This window comes from Salmo trutta, chromosome 40 (genome assembly GCF_901001165.1).
Source record: "Salmo trutta chromosome 40, fSalTru1.1, whole genome shotgun sequence".
NCBI classification, from domain to species: Eukaryota; Metazoa; Chordata; class Actinopteri; order Salmoniformes; family Salmonidae; genus Salmo; species Salmo trutta.
In genome coordinates, this window is record NC_042996.1 from 16,221,090 (window position 1) to 16,242,296 (window position 21,207).

Below are 21,207 nucleotides of genomic sequence, written 5' to 3' on the forward strand. Positions count from 1 at the left end.
CATTGACAGTGTCACTAAGATTCAAGTGTATTAGTTTAAAATCAAATAGATCGTTTTTAGACAAATTCGTTGTTTTTTTTATAGTTACCTCATAGGGAAAAGGTTAATAAAAAAATAAGTAAGTAATCTTACCGGCTAATTCGTCCGGTTCCAGCCCAGTTTCGGTGTCTATTCCGCATATCACAAAGTAATGAGCAAAGCGGCAAGGCGCCGCTCCAGAAGCCGCGTTGGTCCCACTCATCTTGGATCACAGATCAACGTGCTCCTGTCCCTAGTACTCCAACCGAGACATCTACATAGCGAGAATAAAACAGGGTTTGAAACTATTCTTTAGTCTTTGTAAATGGCAGAATGATAGTTCCGACGCACGATTAAATTCGTTTTCTGTTCATCAAAGATATATTTAAATTTACTGAAAGATCGAAGATAAAACTTGCTGGTTGCCAGCTCTTGGTCGCACTGACAATACTGACCGAACAGAGTGGGAAAAGCTTGCTCGGTGTGTGTGTGTGTGTGTGTGTGCTTGCTTTACTGCCTCGCGAGGGCGGACACGTGGCAAGCGTCGCAGGGCGGGACATTTAAATCAAACCTGATGCATAAATTAGGTAAATTAGGTGCAAAATGTGCACTGTATATTAATCAACATATTGCATGCTAAAGCCTATGTTTAATTTTCTCTGAATTGATTCAGTTAATAAAAATCTTTATACAATGATGGAAAGACCTGTGTGTTGTCCTTGTTAATGCAGACAGAGAAGAGCTCTAACTTAATCATAGTGTCAAGTTTGTCCCTCACATTGAATATAGTTGTGGAGAATCCCTGTAATCCTAGATTCAGATCATTCAGGTGAGAAAAAACATCACCCAAATAGGCCAGTCGTGTGAGAAACTCGTCATCACGCAAACGGTCAGATAGGTGAAAATTATGGTGAGTAAAGAAAACTTTAAGCTCATCTCTCAATTTAAAAAAAACGTGTCAATACTTTGCCCCTTGATAACCAGCGCACTTCTATTGTATGTATGTATGTATGTATGTATGTATGTATGTATGTATGTATGTATGTATGTATGTATGTATGTATGTATGTATGTTTTAAAAGCGTTACATGATCGCCGCGCATATCATTGCATAATGCTGAAAATTGTTATTTCGCTGAACACTAGATGGTTTAATTGTATTTTTTTCAGTGAAACGAGGCTACTCAGGCAAGAAAAAAACATCACCCAAATGTATAGCCCTGTTGAAAGTCTAAATTGACTGTTTGAAAATGTGAATCACATTTTTTTTAGGCGTACCCCGGACGGCATTGCTATCCCAGTTTGGGAAGAGCCAGGCTACAGGATTCTGTACATGGCTGACCTTGCCTGGGGGATCGGAGGGTTAAATCCAGCCAGTGTTCACACAATCCATGAGAGAGAATTATGGAGTCAGCCAATGTAATAATAGCCTTTCTCCTCCTCCCTGTTCTCCCCTCTTACTCCTCAGACTCTGTGACAGGAAGACAGGTTCTCAGCAAGGGGTCATAATATCCCACTGTCCTCTGAATGGCTGTAAATGAGCTGTGTGTTTTGATCTCAGCAGGTGTCAGAGGAGAGGCACTGGGCTGTGGAGGAAAGGGCCCTTCCCAACACAGTGCTAAAACTCTCATGTTCATTCTCCTCACCTCGCCAGTCATTAACCTGAGGAAGTCCATTGTGTTTGTTACATGGGATAGGAATATCGGGGAAATAACAGGCTAGATACTGTATGTAAGGTTAGGACTTTTCAACTCCTGAAGAGATACATCTAGTATTATAAACTGGGTGGTTTGAGCCCTGAATGCTGTTTGGCTGACAACCGTGGTATATCAGATCATATATCACCAGCATGACAAAACATTTATTTTTACTGATCAAATCATAATTTTTTTTAACCTTTATTTAACTAGGCAAGTCGGTTAAGAACAAATTCTTATTTACAATGACGGCCTACCCCAATCACAGCCGGTTGTGATACAGCCTGGAATCGAACCAGGGTCTGTAGTGACGCCTCTAGCACTAAGATGCAGTGCCTTAGACCACTGAGCCACTCGGGAGCCCAATTATGTCAATAACCAATTTATAATAGCAATAAGGCATCTCGGGGGTTTGTGGTATATGGCCAATATACCATGACTAAGGGCTGTTCTTAGGCATGACACAACGTGGACCATATACCACACCCCCCCATGCCTTATTGCTTAACTATACACTACCGGTCAAAAGTTTTATAACAACTACTCATTCAAGGGTTTTTCTTTATTTTTACTATTTTGTACTTTGTAGAATAATAGTGAAGACATCAAAACTATGAAATAACACACATGGAATCATGTCATAACCAAAAAAGTGTTGAATTGAAATTCATTCCAGGTGACTACATCATGAAGCTGGTTGAGAGAATGCCAAGAGTGTGCAAAGCTGTCAACAAGGCAAAGGGTGACTATTTGAAGAATCTCAAATATAAAATATATTTTGATTTGTTTAACACTTTTTTGGTTACCACGATTCCATGTGTTATTTCATAGTTTTGATGTATTCACTATTATTCTACAATGTAGAAAATAGTAAAAATAAAGAAAAACCCTTGAATAATTTGGTTTTCTAAAACTTTTGAACAGGCCTCCACCACTCTTGTCCTTGTAGGCAGCAGTTTCTATTTGGCTTTCTCCAATAAATATACAATAAGTGTTGTGCAGAAACAGAAAATATGACTGAAGATTCCCCTCTGTTATCTGTTCTGATCCGTTCACCTATGTGAGTCTCAAGTCTCAACACAGAAGAATCGAGAAACATTGCACAAGCAAGTGACTGAAATGAAAGGAACATTGTACTTTGCTTCCCTCTGGTGGTGTAACTGTGTGTGTCTCAAATGTGGTCTTTGCCTGGTGGTGGGGTAAATAATACTACAATTATCTTCATTGGATGCTGGGTAGTCTGAGAGGACAGGTAACAACAACAACATATTTATATTAGTCCAGTGCCATAACAATACAGCAAACATCAGAGGTATATATAAAACAATAAAATAATACAGCATCAAAACTGACAAATTAAAAACAAAACATGGGATTGACAAATTTAAGACGTGGTATAAAACCAGTGACCTGTAAAGTACTCAATACCCGACACATTAGCAGCATCAGTTGAACTTAACTACAAACATCATCTATGGCCACAGATAACTATAAACCCAGTGCAAGGAACCACATCTAACAAATGACAACGGCTTTGAAATATCATTTGATGTCAGACATCTATGATACATTTATCACCGGTGTTAAAAAAACACCTGTTACAATTGGCATGTTTTGTGTATGGGACAACAGACACTCATAAAACATTCAATTCAGTCTGGTTTCTCCCCTTTAGCTTTGGTTCTGGCTGCAATAGAAAGAGTAAAAAAGAAATACTGTAAACAAACAAAATGCAATTTCCAATACCATCATTATGGATGATGCCCTAACAATGCAGGCAAACAATAATATAGGAATACGGATAACCAAACACCAATCACCCTTACATGCTGACCACACCGCTTTCTTCGCATGCGCGAGCATTGCAAAATAAATGTAAACATATATGTTATTCAATCATTGTGCGTCAGCGAGCGCCTGCGTGGCCAGCGCTAAAATAGAAATTGGTTCTATTTGCGACACTCAACGCGCTGCAAGTCTGGCCTCTCCCATCTCCTCATTGGATTTTAGGAGCATATACCCACCTGGGTGATTGAAAGATGAACTTATATCCACCCTCTGGTCGGTTGTAGTAATGCTGGAAAGTTGGTTGCCAACTGCCATATAAAGTCCAAAGAAGAAAAAGATGCCTGAAGGAGAGATGACGAGAAACTAATTCGGTTGACCGTTTTATCTGTGGATTAATTGTCAGAGTAGAGGACCTTGTGCATTTCAGGTAAAGTAACAAGCCAATGTTTATATACCAGAAGAAATTATCTAGCAACAGCAAGCTAGCTAGTGAAATTGCCATCAATGTTTAATGCTTTTTGACCTGTCCACAAATTAATCTAATCAGAGTTTGTTTTGATATTTCAACCTGCGTGTCCTGATCGCTTCTGGTGTGGGTGAACAAAATCAACTTGCACGCGATGCGTACCCACGCAAGTGGGCGGTTTGGTCAGCATGTTAGGTGTCAAGACTAACAATGTACATATTATATAATACACACTTCTGACTGTTTCAACTGCAGATAACCAACCCTATTATAGGAGAGAAATAAGACATTTATTCATTTAAAAACATGTAGAAAAGTAAACTGCATAATGTAGCCTAAATATAGGCACTGTCTGTAGTGTTTCAAGTTTTAAAAAACAGCATAGGCACGATGTCATTGTCTTTGCAGGTTGCATCAACTATTGTTCTGTCTGGCGTATCCTGTCATGGCCGACTGACTGGCTTACGAATCACGTCTGTCTCCTGACCAACGCTCGTTCCATTCGTCCATGGGAAAGCCATGGTGCCTGGCCGTTGGCTCAATTCTTCTCCCTTGGCTGGAGGATGAATGGTGACCACGAGGGGGGCTTACATTCTGAGAGGAACCTGAATGATGACCGTGACGGGGACTTGCATTCAGAGAGGAAGTTGGATGGTTACCGTGAGGGGGACTTGCATTCTGAGAGGAAGCTGCATGGTTACCGTGAAGGGGATTTGAATTCCGAGAGGAACCTAAGAGGCAAGCATAAGCAAGCAGGTGAGAAATAGCCGACCCCCAGCTACTGGCTTTCCAAGTGCAGATGAAGGATCAGTAAGGCGACTTTTCAGTTCAAAAGTCTATTGAATGTACACGTCACTTTTTGACTGCACCCCTTTTGATTTGAACAAAACGTTCCATACATGCAAGTGGTCAGCAAATGTATTTTTGGACCTGAATGCCAAAACATGTAGGAGTCAGAGGTGCTCAATGTTAACACATTTTGCATATCCCTTTCGGGATATGCAAAAACGTGTGAACACACACACACACACACACACACACACACACACACACACACACACACACACACACACACGCGTTCAAACGTTTGGGGTCACTTAGAAATGTCCTTGTTTTTGAAAGAAAAGCAATTTTTTTTCTCCATTAAAATAACATCAAATTCATAAGAAATACAGTGTAGACATTGTTAATGTCGTTAATGACTATTGTAGCTGATTTTTTAAATGGAATATCTACATAGGCGTAGAGGCCCATTATCAGCAACCATCATTCCTGTGTTCCAAAGGCACGTTGTGTTAGCTAATCCAAGTTTATCATTTTAAAGGGCTAATTGATCATTAGAAAACCCTTTTGCAATTATGTTAGCACAGCTGAAAACTGTTGTGTCGATTAAAGAAGCAATAAAACTGGCCTTCTTTAGACTAGTTGAGTATGGAGCATCAGCATTTGTGGGTTCGATTACAGGCTCAAAATGGCCAGAAACAAAGACCTTTCTTCTAAAACTCGTCCGTCTATTCTTGTTCTGAGAAATGAAGGCTATTCCATGCAACAAAATTGCCAAGAAACTGAAGATCTCGTACAACGCTGTGTGCTACTCCCTTCACAGAACAGTGCAAACTGGCTCTAACCAGAATATAAAGAGGAGTGGGAGGCCCCGGTGCACAACTGAGCAAGAGGACAAGTACATTAGAGTGTCTAGTTTGAGAAACAGACGCCTCACTGGCAGCTTCATTAAATAGTACCCGCAAAACACCAGTCTCAACATCAACAGTGAAGAGGCGACTCTGGGATGCTGGTCTTCTAGACAGAGTTCCTCTGTCCAGTGTCTGTGTTCTTTTGCCCATCTTAATCGTTTATTTTTATTGGCCATTCTGAGATATGGCTTTTTCTTTGCAACTCTGCCTAGAAGGCCAGCATCCCGGAGTCGCCTCTTCACTGTTGACTTTGAGAGTGGTGTTTTGCGGGTACTATTTAATGAAGCTGCCAGGTACAGTGGCTTGCTGCCAGGTACAGTGCTGCCAGGTACAGTGGTATTCATCCCCCTTGGCATTTTTCCTATTTTGTTGCCTTACAACCTGGAACTAAAATTGATTTTGGGGGGTTTGTATCATTTGATTTACACAACATGCTTACCACTTTGAAGATGCAGAATATTTTTTATTGTGAAACAAACAAGAAATAAGACAAATAAACTGAACTTGAGCATGCATAACTATTCACCCCTCAAAGTCAATACTTTGTAGAGCCACCTTTTGCAGCAATTACAGCTGCAAGTCTCTTGGGGTATGTCTCTATAACTTGGCACATCTAGCCACTGGGATTTTTGCCCATTCTTCAAGGCAAAACTGTTCCAGCTCCTTCAAGTTGGATGGGTTCCGCTGGTGTAAAGCAATCTTTAAGTCATACCACAGATTTTCAATTGGATTGAGGTCTGGGCTTTGACAAGGCCATTCGAAGACATTTAAATGTTTCCCCTTAAACCACTCGAGTGTTGCTTTAGCAGTATGCTTAGGGTCATTGTCCTGCTGGAAGGTGAACCTCCGTTCCAGTCTCAAATCTCTGGAAGACTGAAACAGGTTTCCCTCAAGAATTTCCCAGCATTTAGCACCAGTCATCATTCCTTCAATTCTGACCAGTTTCCCAGTCCCTGCCGATGAAAAACATCCCCACAGCATGATGCTGTCACCACCATGCTTCACTGTGGGGATAATGTTCTCGGGATGATGAGAGGTGTTGGGTTTGCGCCAGACATAACGTTTTCCTTGGTCAAATAGCTCAATTTTAGTCTCATCTGACCAGAGTACCTTCTTCCATATGTTTGGAGAGTCTCCCACATGCTTTTGGCAAACACCAAATGTGTTTGCTTATTCCTTTCTTTAAGCAATGGCTTTTTTCTGGACACTCTCCCGTAAAGGCCAGCTCTGTGGAGTGTACAGCTTAAAGTGGTCCTATGGACAGATAATCCAACCTCCGCTGTGGAGCTTTGAAGCTACTTCAGGGTTATCTTCGGTCTCTTTGTTGCCTCTCTGATTAATGCCCTCCTTGCCTGGTCCGTGAGTTTTGGTGGGCAGCCCTCTCTTGGCAGGTTTGTTGTGGTGCCATATTCTTTTAATTTTTTAATAATGGATTTAAAATGGTGCTCCGTGGGATGTTCAAATTTTAAAAAAAAAACAATTTTTATAACCCAAACCTGATCTGTTCTCCACAACATTGTCCCTGACCTGTTTGGAGAGTTCCTTGGTCTTCATAGTGCCACTTGCTTGGTGGTGTTGCATTCTCTGGGGCCTTTCATAACAGGTGTATACACTGATATACACTGAGATCATGTGACAGATAATGTGACACTTAGTTAAATAAAGTCAACCTAAGACCATCTAATTACGTGACTTCTGAAGGTAATTGTTTGCACCAGATCTTATTTAGGGGCTTCATAGCAAAGGGGGTGAATACATATGCACCCACCACTTTTCAAATGTTTTTATTTTTTAGAATTTTTTTAAACAATTTTTTTTTCATTTCACTTCACCAATTTTGACTATTTTGTGTATGTCCATTACATGAAATACAAATAAAAAATCAATTAAAATTACAGGTTGTAATGCAACAAAATTCCAAAATACATTTTGGACACTACAGTTGAAATGGTTAACTTTGTTAAAGCAAGGCTCCTGAACTCTCGTGTATTTTCTGCATTATGCAATGATATGTGCAGCAACCATGTAACGCTTTTACAACATACAGAAGTGCGCTGGTTATCAAGGGGCAAAGTATTGACACATTTTTTTTAATTGAGAGACGAGCTTAAAGTTGTCTTTACTGACCATTTTCACTTGTCTGACTGCTTGCATGATGACAAGTTTCTCACACGACTGGCCTATCTGGGTGATGTTATTTCTCGCCTGAATGATCCGAATCTAGGATTACAGGGACTCTAAGCAACTACATTCAATGTGCGGGACAAAATTGAGGCTATGAATAAGAAGTTGGAGCTCTTCTGTCTGAATTAACAAGGACAACACACAGGTCTTTCAGCCATTTGATTAGCTGTTCAGGAGTCTTATGGCTTGTGGGTAGAAGCTATTTAGGAGCCTTTTGGACCTAGACTTGGCACTCCGGTAACGCTTGCCGTGTGGTAGCAGAGAGAACAGTCTACGACTAGGGTAGCTGGAGTCTTTGACAATTTGTAGGGCCTTCCTCTGACACTGCCTGATATAGAGGTCCTGGATGGCAGGAAGCTTGGCCCAGGTGATGTACTGGGCCATACGCACTACCCTCTGTAGTGCCTTGCGGTTGGAGGCTGAGCAGTTGCCATACCAGGCAGTGATGCAACCCGTCAGGATGCTCTCGATGGTGCAGCTGTAAAATCTTTTGAGGATCTGAGGACCCATGCAAAATCTTTTCAGTCTCCTGAGGGGAAATAGGTTTTGTCGTGCCTTCTTCACAACTGTCTTGGTGTGGTTGGACCATGTTAGTTTGTTGGTGAAGTGAACGCCAAGGAACTTAATGCTTTCAACCTGCTCCACTAGAGCCCCGTCGATGAGAATGTGGGCGTGCTCGGTCCTCCTTTTCCTGTAGTCCACAATCATCTCCTTTGTCTTGATCACATTGAGGGAGAGGTTGTTGTCCTTGCACCACACGGTCAGGTCTCTGACCACCTCCCTATAGGCTGTCCCATCGTTGTCAGTGATCAGGTCAACCACTGTTGTGTCATCAGCAAACTTAATGATGGTATTGGAGTCGTCCCTGGCAGTGCAGTCATGACTGAGCAGAGGGTACATTAGGGGACTGAGCATGCACCTGAGGGGCCCCCGTGTTGAGGATCAGCGTGGCAGATGTGTCGTTAACTACCCTTACCACCTGGGGGCGGCCGTCAGGAAGTCCAGGATCCAGTTGCAGAGAGAGGTGTTTTGTCCCAGGGCCCTTAGCTTAGTGATGAGCTTTGAGGGCACTATGGTGGTGAACGCTGAGCTGTAGTCAATGAATAGTATTCTCACATAGGTGTTCCTTTCGTCCAGGTGGGAAAGGGCAGTGTGGAGTGCAATAGAGATTGCATCATCTGTGGATCTGTTTGGGCGGTATGTAAATTGGAGTGGGTCTGGGGTTTCTGGGATAATGGTGTTGATGTGAGCATTTCGTAGCTATCGACGTGAGTGCTACGGGTTGGTAGTCATTTAGGCAGGTTACCTTAGTGGTCTTGGGCACAGGGACTATGGTGGTCTGCTTGAAACATGTTGGCATGACAGACAGACTGGAAGAGGTTGAAATGTCAGTGAAGACACTTGCCAGTTGGTCGTCGCATGCTCGGAGTACACGCACTGGTAATCCGTCTGGCCCTGCGGCCTTGTGAATGTTGACCTGTTTAAATGTCTAACTCAAATCGGCTGCGGAGAGCGTGATCACACAGTCTTCCGGAACAGCTGATGCTCTCATGCATGTTTCAGTGTTACTTACCTCGAAGGGAGCATAGAAGTTATTTAGCTCATCTGGTAGGCTTGTGTCACTGGACTGCTCTCGGCTGTGCTTCCCTTTGTAGTCTGTAATAGTTTGCAAGCCCTGCCACATCCGAAGAACATCAGAGCCGGTGTAGTACGATCCAATCTTAGTCCTGTATTGACGCTTTTCCTGTTTGATGGTTCGTCGGAGGTGATGGTTCGTCGGAGGCTTTTTGAAAGCAGCAGCTCTACACACTTTAGCTCAGTGCAAATGTTGCCTGTAATCCATGGCTTCTGGTTGGGGTATGTACGTACTCTCACTGTGGGGAAGATTTCTGGATAGGGCTGTGCTCAGAGTTTCTTGCCTTGGCAAATCACGCTGTTAAGACACTGCTGCCCTTTGCAACCACGTACCTATGTGATTGTGGATTCTCGGCCCTCACTAGCATGAAAACTAAATACAGGCACAGACTGTCTGTGGGAAATGATTTAAGACTGAGACTCTCTCCAATCCAAACCAACATTGCAGAGTTATGTGCATCCCTTCAAGCACACCCTTCTCATTAACATGTGGTGAGTTATTCACAATTTTGGATGAACAAATAAGGTTTTATATGTAAGAAGGCTAAATAAAGAGCAAAATTATTGATTATTATTATATTATTATTTGTGCCCTGGTCCTTTAAGAACTCTTTGTCACTTCCCACGAGCCGGGTTGTGACAAACTCACACTCATTCGCATGTTTAATAAATGTAACGTATAGTGTTTTTGTGGCAGGCTTACAATGATGGCAAAAAACAACATTTGTGAGTGCGCTGACCCTGGTGCTAGAGGGGGTACGCAGCTGGAGGTTGCATGTTTGAAGGGTAAGGGACGATAAAAAGTTTGGGAACCACTGATCTAGATGATTCCAATCAGAACCCAACATCGAACTGTCTAGGTCTGACATTTTTCAAAAAGTAAAAATACATATACAACAGTTTGAAATACTGGGAAATCATTGGTGCAATTGTAAAAGTAGCCTACGATGTGAGGCTAGCATAGCCCACGACTTACCTTCAATTTCATTTGGCCTCTTCTGCTTCTCTGACCACTTGTAACCAACTCCAGTTTTTTTTGCTGTAACCAGAATAACTTGTCAATGACTGGAAATCCAACAAAATGTATCTAAATATTGACCTCTTTTTTCATGCCAACGCTAGCTATACATATTACACAAAAACTTTGAGGGAATACATGCCATTTACTTTTGCCAGTGGCTTGTGATTGGTGTCCTTACCCGAGTGTCTGAAGTCTTTTGGAGGATCACGATGGAGAGACTTATTCCAATGCTTTGCCTGAACAATGCTCTTCTTCATCAAAATGGCAGCAGGCTCCTGCATTTCCCACTTCCATTTGAAGCGCTTTTCACATAAACCACTTGGTCCAGGCTTCAGCTCCCCTATATCTTGCCGCTTCTCTTCCATAACGGGGGGCTGTTCCTTCGTGTTCTGGCAGTTCACAGGAACATCTTCCTCTTCATCATCAGAATGCTGTGCATCTTCCGGATCTGTGTAAGACCTGTTGAACATGACGTCATTTTCATATTCACAAGGCTTGAAGTAGTGCACGTTTCTCGGATTCAAAGGAAAGCTGATGTTCCGCTTGGGTTTCGGCGGAGCATTGGCGCGTTTTAGAATAGATCGGGTGATCCTGGTCTCCGAGCTGGACCTGGGACTGGCCTGTGGACCTTCCACTTCCTCTGGAGGACACCCTGATCGCCTGCGAGTTGGGACAAAGCTGCTCTCCCAATTTGAGAACACCTGCTGCCTCGCAGAGACTTTTGCCCCAAAATGTCGGTTGCCATGTTGCGGTGATACCATGGCCGGATTAGGGCAAGCATGACTACCTGGGCTATAACCACTGGGACTGGAAGGCTTGATAAAAGGTTTGGGTTTGTGTGCCACTCTTGCAGGTATGTTCAGCGTTTGTGATTCAGGTGAAGCACTGGGAGATGTCTCTTTCCTGTTCTCTCTCTCACGCCAATCCTTTGAAACCTCTGGAGTCCTCGGAAGCTTCGGAATCCTTGGCAGCTTTGGCTTGGGGGGCAGTGAGTCGTTCTCACACTCACCTTTTGACAACCTTCCTTTCTCATTCTTTTTCAACACCTTCGGAATCTTTGTCGACGTCTGTTGGGATGTCAAGTCACTCTCTGCCTTACGTTTTAGTTTCTTGGATGAGTCAGGATTCTTAGAGACCATTATCCCTAAAACCCCAGGCTCTCCTCTATCCGCCACCCTCTTCTGCCTTGGTGGAGAACCTTCCTCTCTCCTCTGGCTTGGTGGGGAACCTTCCTCTCTCTTTCGGCTTTGTGGAGAATCTTCCTCTCTCTTCTGGCTTGGTGGAGAACCTTTCCTGACAAGATTTTTTGGAAAAGATAGATTTTTCAATCTGACTTTTTGGCGTTTAATTTTTTGCTTGTGTTTGATGCCGTTCCTCTGCCTCCCTTTGACAACAGGAGACACTGACTTTGCAGGGGAGCGGTGTTTGCTAATTTTGTTCTGGGCTTTAGTCTTTGGCATTCTGGGGACTTCAGTATGTTTTGAGGGTGAGGTGTTTATGGAAGGCTTTTTGGGGATGTTTATGGAGAGTTTGAGAGGAACGGTGGTAGTTGAGGATCCCTGCACATGGAGGGTTTTCACCCCAGGGCACAGGAGTGAGTTTCCACTGCCCCTCTCTCTGTCCACCAACTGGCACTGTAACTCTTTGGAGTCAGAGTTCCTGCCTTCAGTTTCAGTTGAATTTCTCCTCTTCTGTGACGTCTTGTCCCTACTTTGATTGTCCTCTCTCTCTTTCTCAGTGGAATGTCTCCTCTTCGGTGGCTTCTTGTCCCTGGTTTGACAGCCCTCACGCTCTTTCGCAGTTGATGATCCCCTCTTCTTGTCTTTACATCGATTTTCATCACTCTCAGTTGAATGTCTCCTCTTGTGTGAGGCATGTGGCTTCATGTCCCTGCATTGATTATCCACAGTTGCCTTCAACCCAGAGCACTTAGCGGTTTGGGATGGTGACCTTCTCCCCTCTGCTTTCCCATGGCTTTTCTTGTGCTTTTGCCTGTCAGATGACGTTGGATGAAGGGTCTTCTCCTTTTTCATTTTGTGTTGTACTTTTTTCTTTGACTTGCATGTTTTGTATTGGGTGACAAAGTCAGCAACTTTGTCATACTTTTCTACAGGTGAACCACAGTCCTCTATAGGTGAACACCAGTTGTCTGTTATGATGTTAGCTCTTAACCTAGAGGGGTTTTCAACCTTGGGAAGTGGTAATGTACTCGTCCTACAGTCTTGGTCTTTCTCTTGCCATCTTTCCCTATTCTCAGAACCAGGACTGACTTTGCTTTGGGTCGTACGTTCTTGGGCTGACTCACATGGTGCTTTGGCATCAGTTTCAGGCTCTGTCATTTTAAAACTAGAAGCCTCAATTTGAGCCTGTTGTTCATTATAGCTCTCCTCTGTCTCCTGATCTGAATCCTCACTTGCATCTGACCAGAAAAAAAAGTCAATGATCGGTATGACGCCTGTACATTGCTGCATTTCACCCTGTGTCTTATTGTCACTGGATTGATTGTCATCACCCTCTTCTTCAGTTGAATGCATCTGCTTCTTGTCCCTGCATTGATTGTCAACAGTCACCTTCCCCCCAGCGTCATTAGGGACCTCTGTCTCCTGATCATTTGTTTCTGACATGGTAAAGCAGTGAGCGATTGTTATGCATCTTGTACCTTGCTGCAATCCTTTCTCTCTCTGACAACTGGAGCATAGGCCCATTTCAAACCCATTGTCAGTTTCAATAATACAAGGACAATAGCAGGATTTATCTAAGCTGCCACTTTCTATATTCTCTAGTTGCTTTGTCTGTGTCTTATCTTTGTTTTCAGAGCATGGATCAGGGGACGCGAGTTGGAGGTCAGAGCCATTCTCGATCTGGCAAAACAGTCTCAAGGCATCCTCAGATGTCAGGATGGTCAAATTCATTGGGGAAAGGGGTTCTGTGTCCGAGTCTGTTGTGAGGTCTGTGACCGTTTTGAGGTCTGCATCTGGTGCCTCTGTTTCAGCAAGCAGTTTCACAGCATCCTCTGGTGTGAGGACGGTCAAAATCATTTGGGAAAGGGTTTCCGTCTCGGAGTCTGCGTTTGTTGGGGGGTCTGCGTCCATCGTGAGGTCTGGGTTTATTGGGAGATCTGAGTTTGTTGCTTCTTCTACAACAGGTTGTCGTGCAGGCAATTCCACAGTCTCCATCTTGCTGTGGAAGGTGTCATCCATCTGGACACCCCCAACCACTTTGGAACTCTCCTCTGCTTTATCTGGTATGAACCATAGAGACCAAGCTCTTCCAGAATATTTGTCAATGTCATTCAGCTTCTCATTGACATTTAACCATGATGACCTGTAACCCACTTGGGAGGAGGTGTCAACATGTGCTGGATTGGGAAACTCCTTGACCACTTCCCCCAGTGATATACCACTGACTGCAAAGAAAACCACTGCCTTCTCATCCTCTGCGGCCCAGGCAGACACATCCTGCATGATTTTCTTATCCGTTTTCTCTTTTAAAGCTTCTACCAGGTTAGAGTTATCCCCGCCCCAATACAACTCCAATATTGCCTCTAGACAACCATCCTTTGCCTCTGTGACTGTTGTCGCACTCTCCAGGTAAGTAACCAGTCTCTGCAGCGCACATAACTTGAACTGAACTTCAGCAATTGTGGACAAATCAAGAGTTCTCTCATAAGCGCCAATAGTGCTACCTTCCACGATTGTCTGGGCACCACCGATGCATACAATATCAGTTGCCTGAGTGGTGGTGTGGACAAATGGTGAAGGTGATCTCTTGTCCATCTGTGTGATGACCTGAAGGACCTCATTGTCCTCTCCTGTAGATGCCATTGAACTTATTGCAGATGCATCTATAGGCTTGTCATACTCCATAAGACTCTCAACTTGAACCGTCTCATTTAGGACAGAGAGAGAACTTGCATCATCTTTAGCTCTTTCCCACAGGTTTTCTGCCTGTTGTTCGTTGATGGACCAGGCTTCTAAAATCTTAAATGGCAGCTCATTGCCTGCATTCTCTGTCTCCATGGGCTCTGGGGACTGCTGTGGACCCATTGGAGGGACAATAGCCACGGGGGGCGGAGGAGCGGTGGCAACTGCCGCCAGGGTCATGTACCTGGGGGTGGACTTAATCTCCAGCCGTATAGTGGAGTCCTCAGCACTAAACCTCTCAGGGGGCCTCGCCTGGTAGTCTTTGGTGTTTAGATGTAGTTGTGTTTTGCCTGCTTGTAAAACTTCCATCTTCTCTGTGCTAGATTGTTGGGACTGAGAGGGGTCTTGTGTTGAGTTATTCCCATTTACAGGTCCATTTTTAGATCTTAAAACACTCTGGGGCCAGTGCTGTATTTCCTTTAGTGAGATCTTATGTTTATGAGGAGGTTTTTCCTGAGGTGTCTCAGTGAGAGAAGGAGAGGGAGCATGTTGCTGTTCAGGGGTGGTAGAGGTCTGTGTGTGAGAAACCAGAGCTGCATTGCCAGGAAGATGATCTGTTTGTTGAGTTATGGCTTGGGAAGGAACACTAGGTCCTAGTATACCATGGGTGTCTGCATTTGTTACCTGGGCTGCTTTTAGGTCAACAACACCAGATTCTGTACCTCCCGTGGAAGGGAAATCCATAAAAACACACTGCTGTGCAGTCGTAGTAAAGGTCTGCACAAGTGATGTAGAATCTCTCGCAGGACCTGTTGTACGTCCTGATGTTGTAACAGTTGGAGTGATGTTGGCGTTCTGAATGTCTGGAGAACTGTTGGTCGTAGTTTGAAAAGGGTTGACATGCTTAGCCTGGAAGTCCAGCCTGGGAGACCTGCTGGAATGGACCCTAGAACTTCCACTAGAGCCACCCCTAGAACATCCACTAGAGCCACCCCTAGAACGTCCACTAGAGCCACCCTTAGATTGTCCACTAGAGTCACCTCTAGAACGTGCACTAGAGCCACCCCTAGAACGTGCACTAGAGCCACCCCTAGAACGTCCACTAGACCCACCCCTAGAACTTCCCTTTGAGCATTCAGTAGAATGAACCCTGGAATAGGAATTAGAATGTCCCATTGAATGTTCATTAAAATGTCCTCTAGCATGTCCATTGGAATGGGTGGGATCTAACATCTGCCATTTGCTTTCCAAGTAATGGAGATTGTTATGATTCACTATCCGACCAACCATATAATCCCGGTCAGCTTTATGGTGATGGGTTATATCCTCATGCCCTCTTTCAACAATGAGCGGGGGCAAAAACTCATAGCTGGGGAAGTGGGGTTCATGCTTAGCCCATGTTTCTGTTCTCTCTCCACTGTGGTGTGAGGTTACATTAGGGGTTGCCTGGCCTCTCAAGGGTCCATAGAGATTTGGCCAATCCCTTTGGTTCTGACTCGGAGCCATTCTGTGATGGTCCTGATGATACAGAGGCGGCGGCTGGGTCTCTTGTGCCCCATGTCCACGGAAGTCCATTGGAGAGTTTTGTCTATGGGAGTTGTAGTGGGCCCGTATGGCAGCTTCTTTCGCATGGTTCAGCCACTGGCGTTCCCTTTCCTGTTTGGTGAGGTACTGTCTTTCACCAGCAGGGGGAGCACTCCCCCACTGAGCCATACTATGGCGGCTGTATCCATCACCATAGCTCCATTCTCTTGATCTGGCATTTTCACAGGCGTTATCCATGTTGTGTCACCTCTATCTGTCCCAGCACATTGAGTTGGGCTGCATTTCAAGCATATGGGGTACCATCCTCAAAAGTTCAATTGGGATAGGTCAATTCTGGAGGAAAAAAAGAGGGGGAAAAAGAGAAACTATTGTGAAAACTATGCAATGGTTATCCATCAACCAAGTTATTGATTTTTCTAACATACACTGCAATATGTTTTTGATATGTGACTGCTGGTTCAGACATTATGGGCTGAAAGTTAGAGTTAGAGTGCAGCTCACAATCAACTAACACCCTCAATATAGTACCCGCTCATATAGGAGGAGCCTGTGCCCCACAAATAGCAGTCTGGGCAGGAGTAGTTCCACCTCAGGTCAGGTTGACCCTCCAGAGGAACCAGAGAGGGTGTTGTTTGGTATATAATATCGGCATTGTTGATATCCAAGGCCCTTTCTCAGGATTAAACCAAGGTACCTTGTCTCAGGCTAATCATTATTATAACGATTGACCACAAAACAACTGTCTCCAGCCTTGAAATGATGCGGAGACGCAACCTTGAAGTGAATGAATCACACTGGTTAAACGGTTAACATAACAATGGAGCCTATTCATTCTTAGCTATGTAGACAACTTCCCTAGTCACACCAGGTTTCAAGCTATTGGCCCCTCTCGGGTTTGGACCAGAGTGGTATACTACAATCACAATCAATTAAGCCAGCTAACTTTAATAAGCAGCCAGATACAACTACTGATTTTCTGGTTCATAAAAAGCTCAACTTTGATACGTGTTTCGTTTGTTGAATCTATTAGACCCATTAAAAATGTAGCTTTCTAAAAAATTAAGTTATATCATAATATTTAGGCAAGTTAGCTGAAATGCTTACGTTACTAGCTCCTAAGAATGCAGTAAAATGTCAAACGAGTAGAAAGTAATTTTTTATTAGAAAATAATGTCATAATGAATCAAATTAACAACCCAAATAGGACTGTAACAGCAGTCTAAATGTAATCTATATGTATATACACTGGAAGAATTGACACAACATATAATAAGAATTATATTTTAGAGTGAGTTATGGCAAGAATATATATTTTTGTTGTTGTCGTCATTTAGCAGAGGCTCTTATCCAGAGAGACTTACAGGAGCAATTAGGGTTAAGTGCCTTGCTCAAGGGCACAGACAGATTTTTCATCTAGTTGGCTCGGTGATTCAAACCAGCGACCTTTCGTTTACTGGCCCAACACTCTGGCTACCTGCTGCCCCAGTATATAAATAAATATGCAGTGTGTATTGTTGGATTCTAGCTTAAAATAGACTTATTCAGGTTACGATATCTTATTGATAACATGTCTAAGGAAGGTTGGGGTCAATGAAGGGGGTAATAGGAACGTGGTGTATGGAAAGTTAAATGAGTGAGACAAGTGGAGTGCAGAAAGTTTACATTCTGTCAAAAATGTTATGATTGAATATCAAGGCTCCTAAGGAGAGAGGCAACGCAAAATAATCTGGTTTTAGTCACTGATAATGGTAGGACAGGGAGGAGCGAGGAATTCAGCCCGAGGTCAAGTAAACTGATGATGTGAGAAAAAAACGGTCCTATCCCACACACATATCCTTCCACGCCAACAAAGGTTATAGCATCCGGCAGGGCCATGACTACACCAGTGAGAAGAACCAGTCAAGTTCCTGACTAGCAACAGAGATTTATTGGCTGTCTAGATGTGCAAGGAGTTGACTCCGCCTAGTAGGAGGTTATAAATATTTGTGCTCGTCTTTTGCAGCTGTTTGACCCAGTGGGTGATTAAACTTGTTTGCACTTTTTCTAGTCGTCCGTTTGAGTTTTTACTCTGTTTGTTCAGAACCTTTTAAATGTGTATGTATGTATGTATGTATGTATGTATGTATGTATGTATGTATGTATGTATGTATGTATGTATGTATGTATGTATGTATGTATGTATGTATGTATGTATGTATGTATGTATGTATATATAATTTATTTTTTAAATTATTTTATGTAACCTATATTAAACTAGGCAAGTCAGTTAAGTACAAATTCTAATTTACAATGATGGCCTACAACGGCCACACCCGGACGACGCTGAGCCAATAGTGCACCGCCATATGGGACTCCCTATCACGGCTGGTGGTGATACAGCCTGGATTCGAATCAGGGACTGTAGTGATGCCTCTTGCACTGAGATGCAGTGCCTTAGACTGCTGCGTCCATGTGTTAACTATTTAACTGTACTAGAATGCTTAAAAGGCTGCTATTTTTTATATTGGTTATTGAATTGTTTTTTTGGGCGAGGAAAATATTGGATATTGGTATCGGCCAAAAATGTCATATAAAATCTAAATTTTATTTGTCACATGCGCCGAATACAACAAGTGTAGACTTTACCATGAAATGCTTACTTACAAGCCCTTAACCAACAGTGAAGTTCAAGAAGAAGAAAATATTTACCAAGTAGACTAAAATAAAATGTTATTTTAAAAAGTAACACAATAAGAATAACGAGGCTATATACAGGGGGCACTGGCACCGAGTCAGTGTGCAAGGGTACAGGCTAGTTGAGGTAATCTGTACATGTAGGTGGGGGCTAAGTGACTATGCATAGGTAACAAACAAACAGCGAGTAGTAGCAGTGTACAGGGTGGGGGGGTGTCAATGTAAACAGTCTAGAAGTTGGGTGACTGGAGTCTCTGACAATATTGGTGCATCACTAATAATAATAATAATGTCCCCCTCACTTCTAAAAACCAAAGTTGCGCCCCTGGATATATGTATACTATGGGCTAAGAAAGCAATACTAAGTGTATGTTGTGTAGTAAGCTGTTAGTAGCCCATGTGCCTCACTCTAATAATTTGGTCCTTTTATCCCTCGTAGCTTAGCCCACTGTTATGACTTGGTGGTGAAATGTCTTCATCGAATATTGTAAGAGCTTTTATTGTCTGCTTATATGCTCCCTTTATTTATCCTATGGTTCTGACTTGGTGTACAGGGGGAATACTGTAACAACGGCCCATGATCTGAATTGCTGTACATTTCAAAAGTGCTGAACAAATATTTATATTGACTGTCTTAGCTCGCTCATCAATTTCTTAATAAAATGTATGGATGGCCTCTTATCTGCTCATTGTTCCATAGTTTGTACATCTCAATTGTCAGTAGAAACCAAGAAACCACATTTGTTTAAGCAAGTCAGCCATATCAGGCAGTAAATGAGGCTGAATACACTTTCGCTGTCAGACAAGGCTCAGTGGTAAGCAGTGGTTATATCAGTTGTAGCAGTGGTAAGGATTCATTCCATGTTGCTGAAAAGAAAGCTCTGCTTTTGGGACAGGTTTATGTAGGCCCTAACAGTTCCTGGGCACCGTTTGTCACCGTTATAGTGCAATTAATGTATTGTTAAGTGCTGTGCCTTTGATGTCATGCATAAAAAAATAAAACTTGTTTGCCCCACCAACATTTACATGCTAAAATCGCCACTGACTATATAGCCTCAAAAGGTGGTTAAAACTATAATTTTGATATCATGGATGGTCAGTCCTTGCATCCACAGCGATGTATATGAATTTTAGAGTAGTTACATTTATCCAGCCCCATCCCTCAGCTTTTTACAGAAACAATGGCAGGGATTCACTTCGTTATTGTTTCCTCTGCTGATTGCCGCTTTATGATGTGTTACAAAGTGACGAACAAACATATTATAACGGTCCCCCATGTATTTACTTGGATAACTCCTGGATTATGAATATCCATGCGTAAATCCGATGCTTTTTTTGGATGCACAAATATGAACTACTGTTCAACATAGATAGCATTGTTGTTCATGTCAACCATTGGATTTTCCTTGCATACTTACAGAAAGTCTGCCCCGCTCCTCTCTCTTTCACATACGGCAGATCAGCTGAAAACATGGATATCGCCAACCGAGATCTAGCAATCAACAACTCGCACTCTTCTTCTGTGTGGTTTATCAGCATCCAACGTTATAGTGCATTATTGTCAAAAACACTCCTCTCTTCTGTTAGAACTTCTTCAAATGTATCTGTGGGAGCGCGCTTGGCTGGTACCAGTAGATTCAAGTTCCACGCCCCCAGTTTTCTTCAACTGATTGACAGTTCTCTCTATTTTAATGAAGCAAATGACAAAAAACATGACACCAATAATACAAGACAAATTAATCTACAGAAATACGTTAAAATTTCTCTGCGGTTTTAGGTTTCTGCTATAATTTATTCTTTTTTTTTTATTCCTGCTATAAATTGACCGTTGATCAAGCTCAAAAAAATAACCAGTTTTATTACTGAACTAATGCTTAGTGACATGGAAGAAATGACTGTAGATCTGCTGCTATTTAGAAAGCATATTCAATGGTGGAATTCCATTCATTGCCAAAAGATGCTGTAATAGAATGACACAGCATTGAAATTGTCATGCATGTCAACTGTGTTAGACAACTGTACGATGAGGTTTAAAGATGTTATCCAAGTAGAAAGAGACAAATCAGCATTTCAGAAAGGGGAGTATGAAAAGTGGCAATCCCACATGTGTGTCTAATAGATAAGCTTGGCAAGAAAACTCTGCAGAAACGACAAAACTGAGCAGTCTAAGGCACTGCATCTCAGTGCTTGAGGCGTCACTACAGATACCCTGGTTCCAATCCAGGCTGTATCACAACCGGTCGTGACTGAGAGTCCCATCGGGCGGCGCACAATTGGCCCAGCATCGTCGGGGTTTGGCCGGTGTAGGCCGTCATTGTAAATAAGAATTTGTTCTTAACTGACTTGCCTAGTAAAATCTCAAATCTTGCCTATATAAGGTCAAATGTATGTCTAAGAAAGTCCAGAAAAGGTCTCCCCTGCGCAGGTCACTATTGAATAAACCTTGGGTGAATGCTTAACAGTTAGCTACAGGAGCTGATTTTTCTACACCACTGTAACCCATCAATCACCATACTTATGATTGGGGTATGATTATGAACGCCTCTTCACACAAATTACTAGTAATACACCACTCTGCCAGTTCATTTAACATTTACATGAGCTTTAATACCGATCAGAACAT

At 42.8% G+C, this 21,207-nt stretch overlaps 2 protein-coding genes across 10 annotated transcripts in view; both read right to left on the reverse strand.

The window, feature by feature from the left end:
- Positions 1-502, reverse strand: part of LOC115180476 (DENN domain-containing protein 5B) — a 77,949-nt gene extending 77,447 nt beyond the window's left edge. For 6 of the 8 annotated variants that reach the window (XM_029742604.1, XM_029742603.1, XM_029742599.1 and 3 more), the window contains exon 1: positions 133-502. In XM_029742604.1, the coding sequence (XP_029598464.1) occupies positions 133-241 (109 nt within the window). In that variant the 5' untranslated portion in view covers positions 242-502. The remainder of the gene's footprint in view (positions 1-132) is intronic. The other 2 variants (XM_029742605.1, XM_029742602.1) reach the window with 1 other exon arrangement.
- Positions 503-2,968: 2,466 nt separating this feature from the next.
- On the reverse strand, positions 2,969-20,183 carry LOC115180343 (uncharacterized). Of its 2 annotated transcripts, XR_003873059.1 has the most exons (5): positions 20,003-20,183; positions 10,682-16,244; positions 10,459-10,521; positions 3,740-4,700; positions 2,969-3,402 (listed from the first exon to the last, which is right to left on the reverse strand). XR_003873059.1 is itself a non-coding variant. In XM_029742359.1 (4 exons), the coding sequence occupies exons 2-4, from the start codon at positions 16,146-16,148 to the stop codon at positions 4,432-4,434; spliced, it is 5,799 nt and encodes a 1,932-aa protein (XP_029598219.1). In that variant the 5' UTR covers positions 16,149-16,244; positions 20,003-20,183; the 3' UTR covers positions 2,969-4,431. The 2 variants fall into 2 exon arrangements, 1 of the variants encoding a protein (XP_029598219.1); XM_029742359.1 differs by having other exon boundaries at positions 2,969-4,700.
- Between the last annotated feature and the right edge of the window lie 1,024 nt (positions 20,184-21,207).

Coding starts and splice junctions, on each gene's coding strand:
- LOC115180343 (XM_029742359.1), bottom strand. CDS start 16,148: ATGGATAACGCCTGTGAAAATGCCAGATCAAGAGAATGGAGCTATGGT. Junction 10,522..10,681: donor AAAAGACTTCAGACACTCGG/GTAAGGACACCA, acceptor TTCTGGTTACAG/CAAAAAAAACTGGAGTTGGT. Junction 4,701..10,458: donor GAGGCCAAATGAAATTGAAG/GTAAGTCGTGGG, acceptor CTTGCCTCTTAG/GTTCCTCTCGGAATTCAAAT.